Source organism: Bolinopsis microptera, chromosome 2 (genome assembly GCF_026151205.1).
Source record: "Bolinopsis microptera isolate Bmic1 chromosome 2, MBARI_Bmic_1.0, whole genome shotgun sequence".
NCBI lineage: Eukaryota > Metazoa > Ctenophora > Tentaculata > Lobata > Bolinopsidae > Bolinopsis > Bolinopsis microptera.
The window spans coordinates 18702851-18715447 of NC_087073.1; the positions used below are offsets into that span (position 1 = coordinate 18702851).

Consider the following 12597-nt stretch of genomic DNA (forward strand, 5'->3'; position numbering starts at 1 on the left):
ACTAAACGTCTTACTACTGAAGTAGTTGTGACTCCGGAGAATATTGTGAATATGAAGTTTGAATTAAGCTAGAGTTGAAATTATTGGATGTTGAATAGCACTTTTATGATCAATTAACGAAATTGTGTGATAATTCAAATTGTGAGATAACGATCGCACTTAGATTTGAACTTTATCATTATTATACCAAATTATACGTACAATGTAAATATACCACGTACCTTTTCTAACTATGCGAATGAATTGTGAGCTCGGTGTTTCAATTGTTTAATATGCACTTCTAAAACAATGATGATATATCTTAACTTTGTTTTTTAATATTACCGGATTGTAAGAAATTCAAACCATGATACGACCTTGTAGGTAATTCATGATTTATATCATTATAAGACTGTTCGTACGTTCATTCCTGATTCACTTTCACACTCAGTAGGTAGCATAAAAGGACGCGCATTGCTCACTTCGCGTACGTCTAGCTATCTATAATAGGCTATACTTATATAAAACGTGACCACACGCTAAACACAGCTCCAATTACTCGTACCCGATCACATTCAAGACTGAGTTTGTAGACAGAGAGGACCACGTACTTAGGAGTGAACTGTGAAGTAGATCACTGGTCAAACACTAAATTTAAACAGCATCCAATTACAAACAACATTCAATTCAAAGGAGGTCTAATTTTATTCAGTTTAGTTAACAAAGTATGATTTCTATTTCCTAAACTTAAAATCAAATAAAATTAAAATAACCGCTTCAATTAAAAGATAAAAGATGTAAACCTAAATAGTTAACTTCCGTTCTAAATATGTTTAAGTCACTCATCCATATTCCATAGTTAGTATCAATAGATAAATAAAAAATAAAAGATCTAAAAACTGACAAGAAAAAATAAAAGTTGTTATTGCGACGGTTCGAGGAAATAATCCGTATCGCACAATAAAAGCAGTTGCCAATTTTTCGACAATCATTGAATGATATCGGCATAGTTGTCGTTTACATCGGAATTCCTGTCATTAATGAAAGTTTATAAGTCTTTAGATTTTCCAGAATCAGATCAGCTTACTACAATTGATTTCGATGTTTTTTATTTGATAACAATATCGCTAATAGTAATAGTAATACAACCACCAGGGTCTGTATGGTTCTAATAATTTCTTCAAACTTTTCAATAAAACCGAGCATTATTTGCAGTGTAGTCAACTTCATTGAGTTTTCCTCATCTGGATTTTGATTAACTGGCTCGGCAGTAGCTGTGCATCTCTAAAAACTATGAAATATTTGTCCGTCATGGTATAACAAGCTCTTAGTCTTATTTTGTTGAACTGCCCCCTGAGAGACGATTATATCCGTGTGCGTTACACAGGTCTCCGTTTCCGTTGGCCGGAGATTTGTCACTGACTGACCGGGATCTAGGTAAGTGTGTTACTGATCCGGGTGTTCCTCCGTTACTGCTCAGTTCCGTCAACATGTAACTCTGGGCCTGATAAAATTGTTAATTCAGACTTGAGTACACAAGTGAGCATGTTAATTATTAAAAACACGGCTATGGAATATAAATTCTAAGGAGCACAACTGTAGCATTTCCTAACTGTCAGCGTTTAATGGAAAATAAAATCTTTGCTCTTAGACTAAAGCTCCTTACCCTATCAAGACTGTCATATCCATTATTGCCACCGTTCCGTAGAGCGAAAGAAGAAGTACGAGAAGGAGGAAATTGGGCGCTGGTAGTAAACTGACTGGGCCGGCAACTCCTTCTCCGTTCATCTTCCATATCACTGTAAAGCTGCTTTTGGGCTCGTTTCCTGCAATTAACAGGAAATCATATTAGTATAGTACATTTTTATAAATTGTGGTTGAGGTACAGCAAGAAGATACGTATAGGAGGACCCAACATGATTAACAAAATTATTTTTTGTTAATCATTTAAATTAACAGCTCATTATTTTAGCACTCGAAATTAAGTTATGGTAAATAAATGATATAAATAAACCAGGATCGTGCAGAAAGTAAAAAAATGTTTAAAACCAAATTTATGGTAATTAATATTTAAGGGCCGACAAAGTCAAAGAACTATTTAACAATAAGTAACAATTTAATACTAAGTCTCACCTGAACTCGTCATGATGCATGTTACACTTTATAAAAGTCTTGTAAGCTCCTCTAAAGTTCCTGTCCATGAGCCCGTACACTATTGGGTTGAGAGCGTACCCAGAGTAGACCACCCAAACCAGTACTGAAAATACAGGATTTAGAGTGTGCTGTTCAAATCAGGTCATTCTTTAAATGTTTCAATAGATTTGATTTTAATGTTATGGGAGGGTGGTAAGTCCCTCTATATGGTGATTTTTAGTGTTTCTTTGCCTCAATATGGCTTTTTGGTATTCCCGTTTACTTTCGACAAAAAGGTAGACAAATATATTGTATAAGTGTTAGATTTCTGTCATATTAAAGGAGTAAAATTTAACAACTAGAAACATCACAAGTTATTAGTTAATATTTTCATAAATTCTCTTCATTCAAGTATCTAAGCCCTGATTCTATGATGAAATACAAAATCTAAGAGCAAATGGCTCGTCTCTTGTCTATTTCTCATCACGTTTAATATCCGGATAGATCCTATTGCTTATCCTTCAGCAGAGATAGCAGCGTTGTTAAACAAGTGTAAGAAGAATTGGTTCGCCTAGCGGAAGAAGCCAATATGATTAGAGGACAATCCCGTTAGCTCTGTCTTTAGCTCGTCTGTTTTGAAACCACATCACCAGTACATTGCCAGGAACGTCTATCTTGGAAAGGATCTCCGCTTTAAGAGCAGGATTGAGAAATTTGTGCTGATCGTAGTATTGAATGAGAATAGCCATCTCGTCAGGAGAGAAAACAGTTCTCTTTCGTCTCCACTGTTTCTTGGTAGGTGTTTCTTGGGAAGGGTTCTGATCAGGGACCTGTCTCCAGGGAGCACCTGACTGATGGGAGGAGTCTCTCTCAGATATTCTGTAGGGGGCAGAGTGTTCAGCACCTCTCGAATAGTGCTGGGTCCTGTAGCAGGGTTTTACTGAGGGTATGGTCCGGGTATAGGAGGTCTTGGTGTTGGGTATAGGGATCACCAGCTCAGGAACTTCTAGCTCTGGGGGCACGGAACACAGCTGAGGTAACAAGTAGGAGTCCTCTTCTAAATCCAATTCTGGTAGTCTAGGGATGTAAGAGTTCTGGTAGGACATTGTGTGTTGTAAAGATTATTTGTGGTTAAGGAACTGGAAAGTAGTTGCAATGAGTATAATGTTAAATCTTGTCTGGGGTATATATACCAGTACCTGTTCCGTTTTCGTTATTGATTGGAACTTTGACGTATATCCATGATGGTTTCAAGGACATGGTACTGTTCTATTCTTCATGAAGTTAGGTGATTCCTGTTGTCTAGATACTGGAGGTTAATAGTGAGGTGACACGAGATCTGATCAGCTACCGCTTGTAACTCTGGTTACTGGTTCACCGCAGAATCCTATCACGTTGTTGTCGCAGTAACCAGAGTCTTGTCAATGGAACATGGATCAAACACTGGATCACGTGTCATCACTATCAAGTAAACTACCTCACATGTAATTATTATGCTCGGAGCTGATTCTGGTTAGCTTATCAGTTGTAAAGGAGAATCAGTACTATATATCATCGGAGAATATTCTTAAGTACCGTTTACTGTACGTGACATACGAAATACAGCACTGATCCTGAATGAAATGCGTTAGTAGTCCGCCTTAACATCATATCATAATAAATATGAAATAGTCATTAGTAACTAATTAGCCTGAGCTACGTTGGTACATGTAAAAAATGTTAAAACAGTACATGAATATTGAATACGTGATCAGATCAGAACCTGCCAGTTATAAATTAGTTGTTAAATCAATCCCGCCTCTGATTAAGTAAAACATCAAAGGGATAATGATGGAAAGTGTAAATACTGATAGTTATAATAAAGCCCGATAACAGATGAAAGCTGAATACCGGTTATTGTGTTTCTAAATAATGAATCGATATTTTCCCATCAAATATAGTTAATTGAATGAGAATTTTTAATGAATCACGCACATTAGCTATTAAATTACTCTGCGAGTTAAACCAAACTAAAGAGTTGCAAATTTATCGAGGGATGCTGATATTTTTGGGAAATAGCTGAATTTACAAACTATAAGGCTCTGACAAATCTTTTGAGGGTTTGGGCAGGTAAGCCACGCCCATATTGGCGCAGAGATAGAAATGCTTAATCTTCCAAAAAGTCATTTAAAACACCTAAAAGCTCGTTTCTGGCTATGTTTGGAAGTTTTTATTGGTTAACAAAAAGCCCCCCCCCCCCCTCCCCTATTTTAATTCAGGCGGATTTTAGTACCATATCTGGCTAATGACCTGATAATGGAGGGGAAAATTATTAAAAGTTACAAATCTTAGTGTGGTTTAACTAAGTGGCTACGCACGTGAATTTCATTCAGAATTCTATTAGCAAGTCAAATGTTATTGGTATGTATCGATTTTCCGATAAAAAACAAACATTCATCACTAAGGCACAATATTGGTAGCTATCACTCTGCTATATTACTGGTGCCATGCACAGCTTCCAAGTCATTGGGTTAAGACTTAGGCGTGTTTTACTTTTCACAGATAGATGATGTTTTCTGTATAGTTGGTAATAAACACGAATATTTGTCTATTTTCAAAAGATCCTGCGGCTTGTGGATTCCAAAATAACTATCTTGGCTTCGAACAGTTTGTAGGATATTTTGAATAATGTTTACATTCTTGTGATTTTTACATTTCTGTTTTAAAGAAGGTCCAGGTACTCGATTACTCTGTGTGACATTTTTGTGTGACAAATTTTGTTGACTAACCAGAATCGATGATTATTCTCCTCTACAATTGAATTTGATCGAATAACCAGAATCAGCTCCGAGCATAATAATTACATGTGAGGTAGTTTACTTGATAGTGATGACACGTGATCCAGTGTTTGATCCATGTTCCATTGACAAGACTCTGGTTACTGCGACAACAACGTGATAGGATTCTGCGGTGAACCAGTAACCAGAGTTACAAGCGGTAGCTGATCAGATCTCGTGTCACCTCACAATTAACCTCCAGTATCTAGACAACAGGAATCACCTAACTTCATGAAGAATAGAACAGTACCATGTCCTTGAAACCATCATGGATATACGTCAAAGTTCCAATCAATAACGAAAACGGAACAGGTACTGGTATATATACCCCAGACAACATTTAACATTATACTCATTGCAACTACTTTCCAGTTCCTTAACCACAAATAATCTTTACAACACACAATGTCCTACCAGAACTCTTACATCCCTAGACTACCAGAATTGGATTTAGAAGAGGACTCCTACTTGTTACCTCAGCTGTGTTCCGTGCCCCCAGAGCTAGAAGTTCCTGAGCTGGTGATCCCTATACCCAACACCAAGACCTCCTATACCCGGACCATACCCTCAGTAAAACCCTGCTACAGGACCCAGCACTATTCGAGAGGTGCTGAACACTCTGCCCCCTACAGAATATCTGAGAGAGACTCCTCCCATCAGTCAGGTGCTCCCTGGAGACAGGTCCCTGATCAGAACCCTTCCCAAGAAACACCTACCAAGAAACAGTGGAGACGAAAGAGAACTGTTTTCTCTCCTGACGAGATGGCTATTCTCATTCAATACTACGATCAGCACAAATTTCTCAATCCTGCTCTTAAAGCGGAGATCCTTTCCAAGATAGACGTTCCTGGCAACGTACTGGTGATGTGGTTTCAAAACAGACGAGCTAAAGACAGAGCTAACGGTATTGTCATCTGATCAAGTTATCTTCACCTTAACCCGCGAAGTGAAAAGATCCTTTTGACACTTGTCTGCGCCAAAGAAAGCTTTCATATTATGTTATTTGGCAAGAAGCAAACATTGTCGCGTGGCTAAAAGAATCGACTGACACTCGTCAACAATGCTACTGTCGCTGCTGAAGGATGAGCTATAGGATATAGTGGTAAACCCACGATGGGGTGGCTTATCTATCGGATATTGACTGTTTCCGGACTGTTCCAGACTATTCCATTTTGAGCATTGTTATATTTCCAACTTGTTTAAACGATATTTATTAATAGAATATTGAGTAAATTCATGACAATTATTTCGATAATTCACTTAGTTCTTACTTCTCAGTTTCCTGCTTCCACTTGTAAAAGTATTACAAATAAAATATAAAATACACTTACTTTTAACGACGGTGATACCGATGTTGAGGGGCTGTTTTTTAGCTTGTGCCTGAACCCACCAAATACATGATATCACCAGTACGGGAAGGAATGTAAATGCGAATACCTGAAGTAAAAAGGTGTTAGCACAATTGTTTGCTGACGAGTACTTCTTGGAAAATAGTGGCGGTGAAACCATAAAGTAAGACATTAAGAGTATACTGTCTGTGCTTGCAAGTATAGACAGATGTCAGTTTCAATTAGTGATGGTAGCTGTTACAAACATGCAGCGATTCAGGAAATTTTTCGTGAAAGCAAGCTTTTTAAAGTATGGCCACAACCTCTTTTTAACTTCTTTTCAAATGATATACGACCCTTCTGTTAAGCCCCAAGGAGTGATGTTATTAAATAATGTGCCCAATTAAACGGCTCACCCCAACTAGAGCCAAGGTCCTGAGAGCAGATCTTAATGTTCTGTTCCTCCTCTTAAAGTCAGCTTGCTCTACACTCTTGTATGTTTTACCCATCAGCCGTATCTGCCGAGAGGAATTTGTTATATTCACGTAGGATTTGAAACATTCTAAAACTTGATTCGAAATTACCAGATTCCTCTAAATATCACATGGGATAATTCGCTAGAATTAAGGCATAAACAACATAACTTTACAATTCCAACGGTTAAACTGTGGATATGCTGGTAGCAATCAGCAAAATTAGAGGCTGAACCGTACAAATTATTAAAACTTACACATAATTTCTTAGTGCATAATTAACAAATTAATAAAATCTCCCGAAAATGTAAACTTACAGATTTTGCAGCTGCAGTGAAGATTAAAGTGTAGGAGATAATAGCTACCAGCACTGGTAAGAACAGGGTAAAGAAGAAGTAAAAGAGAGGATATCCTGATTTTTGTTTCATCGCACAGGAAAATGTATACCTTCAGGGGATAAAATGTTTAGAAATTCCTTTTATTTATTATTTTTATTTTTCCGTTTTTTATTAAAGTTTTTTGAAAAGCGTTCAAAAATGTAAAGTATTTAGCATAAGATTGAACAGAATCTACAGTCTCCAATTCCTCACATACCTGCTCCATCCAATATCTCCCCAGCTAGTGTAGCCAGGAATAAAGGACAGTTCTACAGGAGGAAGAGCAACCAAGGTGCACACCACCCATATCCCGACTATGATCCACAGTGCGCGTCGGGTCGTTACTATTTTGTGATAGGTAAAGGGCCGGCAAACAGCGAGACATCTGCAAAACATTGCTCATCAGTTTCGTGTTTATGGAATTGTAGTTTGTAGATCAGAGAAATTATACGGAAATAATCTGACGGTACGACGTTTCTGCTCAAGAATTTCTACTGTGAGCACACATTGAGCAGACAGTAATATTTCACACGAATATTTTAAAACTCTGCATCTCACTTCACCCTACCTGTCTACAGAAGATACAGCGAGTGTAACTGCGCTGGCACAAAGGAGCACGTTGTCAAGGAGAGCCCTAATGTCACATGCTATACCCTTCTCTAGGTACCCACTCCCTTCTTCATTCTGTGAGAGAGAGGTATGTTAACTATCGTGCTTTCATAAAATAAAGTGGACAGATTTTTTTTAATACATACATTTAATTGAAACGATTTCAGATGTGTTTACGGAGAAATAAATCAAAAAGAAAACTGGAATCGAAAAGCTGCTTCGTTATAACTTTTATAGACAGAATCTAACTTAACAAACCTTTATTATGCTACTGATAATGATAGGCGCTGATATGGTTGTCGCTATCAAGTTGTTAACAGCTAGATTCAAGATGAAGTACATTCCTGTTATTCTGAGTTTCTTGTACCTGATGGAAGTGGCAGTTTTCAGTATCTTAAATATTGGAAAACTGCCAATTTATTGCCTTTTAGGTGGCAACATGTCGACCACCGGGACGTTCAAGTCATGCACACTTGAGAGAATTTGAGAGAGTTGATAAATACAAACTAAGGAAATAAAGGATAAACAATTGAGAGGATTTGTTTCTTACTTGAAGAAAGCGAGGATCATGAGGAAGTTCATAACTATAGCTACAGGGATAACCACAGCTCCAAGGTATATTACCAGTACCAACTGAAACATATTTATTGTTAGTTAAACTGTTTATTTTATCCTTCATCGGCATATATTTTTCTAAAGTTTTTTGTGAACATCAAGTCTGAACTCTTTTTTTTGTAGATACAGTGTCATGATAGACATCAAATTCAAAACTGTCTTAAGTTTAAAGAACAAAATCACATAATATTAACCTTTTCTGTCTCGGAGTAGAAAGATTCGGAGTAGGGATCAGAACCCATAATTCAGCCTTCTCCTAAAATAGTGATATTAATAAACTTGAGTTGATGAGATAATAATTGAAAAACTGGTAGTGGTACGGTACACAGCAGTGACGCAGCTGCAGTGTGTAGATATAAAATTAGGAATAATGGGCAGTAACAAAACTAGCTAATAATTGTAATTAACAGTGGCAATTAAGAGTGTAAATTAAACAAGCGACACGGTTTCGTTCATTAACACCTATTAACGGTGTCGTTCATTAACACCTATTAACGGTGTCGTTCATTAACACCTATTCTACACCAACACGCAATAAAGACACACTCAATCAAGTGGAATTGAAACTTGGAAAGTTTCCGCCTCACACGTGTTGAAAATACGAGCTAGTCATGCGATTCACACGAACTTTATTTTAACAGAGATTATGTGTAGTTTATTTATTAAATAGCTCAGAAACATTCTTTAGACAAATAAATATAAGCTAGACTCTAGAGCCACATCAAACATAGTCAGTACATTCCTGGCAGAGTATTTCTAATTATTGACAGACTGAGAGAATAAGTCATGAGGGATGATTATTTCTAAAATCTTAAGTAATCTTTAGTAAGGACACATGGTAATGGCGTTTAGAATTTTGATGCTGAACTGATTATTTAACAAACACATGTCAAGCGATATAAAGGATAAAGCCGGGCGATTGAGTTAAATATGTAATCGAACTCACGTTTCGTAGCTCATTAAAATATACGTACGATAGTTTAACTGTTTAACAGTTTAAGGGAAAATTAACGATAATGTTATAAATCTGCTTTACTTATTATATAGTTGTGTCGAAGTTAAAAAGATAAATATAACTATACTTATAGCGTATCCCACTCTACAGAACCGCGTTACAGAGGGGAATACTGAAACAAGATAAATAATAAACATTGGTAACAGTATCCCGACAAAATTGACGTGATTTCATAATTCCGAGAAATTCTACAAGTCTGTGGAAGAGCAGCTCGAGAAGCTTCCATCCCTCACTTCACACAAAGAACACTCAACAAAATATGAAATTAAAGTCCCGGAAAATGGCGCGAAAGAACAAGAAGAAATTAACAAACGAGCTTAATTTACTTATGAAAGTACAACTTGAATGGTCTGTATTAAAAAACATGCTTGCGTGAAAAATTGGTGCGGCAAAATACCGACTAAGGATATAAAATTTGCTACATTGGCATGAACAAACATGGAAATTTAAAACTTTGGTTAAAAATAAGATACTGCTTCTAAGATCATGCTTTATGTACGGATATTTGAAGATATATCATCAATAAATGGTTAATTAAGCATGTCAAATCACTGACCGAACGAAGAGGTCATAATATTCTATCACAAAGGTTTCGGTACGGTCTTAATGTAAAACTTATAAAACGTATGTTCCAGCGATCACATGCTCATCGTAATTGTTGCTGAAGTGGCTAAGTTCTACAACTAAATTGGAATAGGAATTGTTATACGTAATTATATAACGGCACTCGTGTCTGGAATTTCTACCTTCTCCAGTTCTCCCGTCACAATTACAACTAATTAACTTCATGTGACTCGGGATAATAAGTGTCCACGGCAATGCTCTGCGACATAATCTCGGCTATTTAACTCGCAATAAAGGACTAGAGGAAACAAAAATTAAGATGAAATAGATTAAATTAAATAGACCGTTGTTCTGGTTTGAGTTTAATTGGAGGAGCTGAAAGGATGAACTGATAATGCTAACAACTTGCGGCTCTGGCACAGTACTGCGACTAACTGCACGGCATTCCAATATATACGGGGCGGATCAATATTTTGTAACATATTTAACTTGTAAAATATTTTACTTGACACATGACGGACATGGTCCCCTCTTGACATACGTGTGAAGGCTGAGGACACCAAAATTAAAATATGTCAACTTTCATTGTGTTCCTCGTTGTACTTTGAAGCCGAGGGCGAACATTTTAGCTTGGAAACCCCTCAGTAGTTACAAAATAGTGTTTTAAACATTTAAGTTATGTGGCCATGCGTACTTATCTGACAGTAAAAGTGCTATAAAAGAAAAAAGGAAATATTGAAGTGTTGGGAGAACAGGTTGTGCTGCCCTCTTTTCACAATAAATGTAGGTGATACATAAAACTTGAGAGTTCAGCATTGAGCAACTACGTGTATATCTACGGAATGCCATCATGGACCAGGACCCGAACAATCTAACTTAAATCTATTGTTATATTTTACGTCAATGCAGTTAAAATACCGTTTACAAGGTCTCTCAGGGAAAGCAGAACCACGTGCTAGAGGTGCAGCTGGTTAATAGAGGCCCTAAATAGTAAATAGTATTAATAATACGATTTTAAGATAATTCAGGATAATTAGGCTCGATAAATAGATCGACACATGGTAAATGTAGCTCAGTAAATGAAGGTTCCACTGTAGTCGAAAAGTTAGAGCTATAAATGAACGAGGAAAAGTACAAGACAGTAAGTTCATTGTTCAAAATAAATGCCCGTGTGACATGTCTAGGATCAGAGCACGATATGTTCTGACAATTTTGTTTTGTAGCTGTACACGAGCTGATTAAATAACAAATAAGATTGATCGGTCAGACGTTTAGCCGTCTAGCGAAAACTAATTAAGATGACCGAGCAGACATATCGACAGACTGGGGAAAAGAGGCACGATTTTAAACAATCCATAGATTTAGTCGTAACCTTTGTCTTGGAAATACTGAAATAGGAAGGTCTCAGGAAATTGTTTGAACCATAGCCAAAATCTGCACGCGACTCTGATCATAGTTTTAGAACAAACGATAGTTTTATACTATTACTATAACCATGCCACTCAACCGGTGTATTGCTTAAGAAATATCGAAATTAATCAAACAATTTGTGTCTATTTGCACTCTGGGGCTTAGATGGCAAATGCAGCTATCTTGAAGCCATTATCTGAATAATTTGAATAACTTAACTCTTAAGTTAACACTTCTTCACTTAATAATTTGAAATAGCTTAAGTCAAGAGTCGGCAATCCTTTACTTGGTCGAGTGTTCCACGTGAATAACGACAGCTTTAATTCTTTAAAGGAGCCTCCCAAAAATTACATTCGCCGAAACCTCACCACCAAAATATTCCACGGAGACGGGAAATATAAGTACCAAGTCTAATAGACTATTATAGCAAGCGGTCGATTTGAAGGCGAAATCAAGAAGTTGTCCTGATGTAATCATGATATGAATCGTCTAGCTAAATTGTAGTACCCTTGTACGTGAACTGGACTAAGCTAGTTAAACGAAACACAATATGTATGTTGGGGAAGTTATAGTTCATCCTGACACACGCGAATATCACGAACTTCCCAAGTAGAAATGTCAGTCAAGTTTTAAAAGTTCGTCACATTGCTTCCCCTGAATGTGAGAGAGCAATTAAAGGTGCAAAAATATAGAAATGAGTTTCACGTCCTACATAGCTTGAACTTGAAGACACGGAATTTGACGAAAGAATGTAAAAATAAATAATGCCTTTATATTAACACCCACCACTCGATATAAAGCTTTATCATAATGGGACATGCAGGAATGAACATTACAGCCAGTTGCCAGACGTTATATGGCCAGTAGACACGTGCGCAGCGTGTGTGCCAGCCTCTTGGACTGCGAAGTTAAGTTCGCAACGTGAGACAAACAGCTAGCTAACAAGTGTCACGTGAAGCAGACTTTAAATTGGACCAACCTAAACTTAGTTAATAATTGTTCGGAGCATTGTAAAAGGCCTGATAGTTCGTTGTGGCACGAATAACTCGTGCTTCCAACTACATTTATAGTGGAGATGTCATTCAAGTTTGAAAAGTCCACTATATTCTCCCGTGGAATGGCAGATCAATTAAAGTTGAAAATTGTACTGAACCAAGAATGTCTGTCTATAAACATCCTCCGCTCAGTAAAAAGCTTTATTTAGTGGTGCATGGGTTCATTCAAGCCTGGAATAGAAGTTGCAGTAAATTGACAAACGACATGTAAGGTTGACCGTAA

General features: G+C 37.0%; 3 protein-coding genes across 3 annotated transcripts; 1 reads left to right on the top strand and 2 right to left on the bottom strand.

Annotated features, from left to right (window-relative positions):
• Positions 1–590: 590 nt before the first annotated feature.
• Positions 591–8621, bottom strand: LOC134826644 (D(1C) dopamine receptor-like). The gene is made up of 11 exons (XM_063839103.1): positions 8525–8621; positions 8266–8348; positions 7974–8082; positions 7675–7790; positions 7324–7491; positions 7047–7176; positions 6673–6774; positions 6260–6365; positions 2113–2236; positions 1646–1805; positions 591–1483 (listed from the first exon to the last, which is right to left on the bottom strand). Exons 1-11 carry the CDS (start codon positions 8570–8572, stop codon positions 1313–1315), a joined length of 1317 nt encoding a protein of 438 aa, XP_063695173.1. The 5' UTR covers positions 8573–8621; the 3' UTR covers positions 591–1312.
• Positions 2706–3218, bottom strand: LOC134826646 (homeobox protein MSX-2-like). Its single transcript, XM_063839105.1, has one exon. It carries the CDS (start codon positions 3216–3218, stop codon positions 2706–2708), a length of 513 nt encoding a protein of 170 aa, XP_063695175.1.
• LOC134826645 (homeobox protein MSX-2-like) lies at positions 5334–5846 on the top strand. Its single transcript, XM_063839104.1, has one exon. The coding sequence runs from the start codon at positions 5334–5336 to the stop codon at positions 5844–5846; it is 513 nt and encodes a 170-aa protein (XP_063695174.1).
• Positions 8622–12597: the final 3976 nt, after the last annotated feature.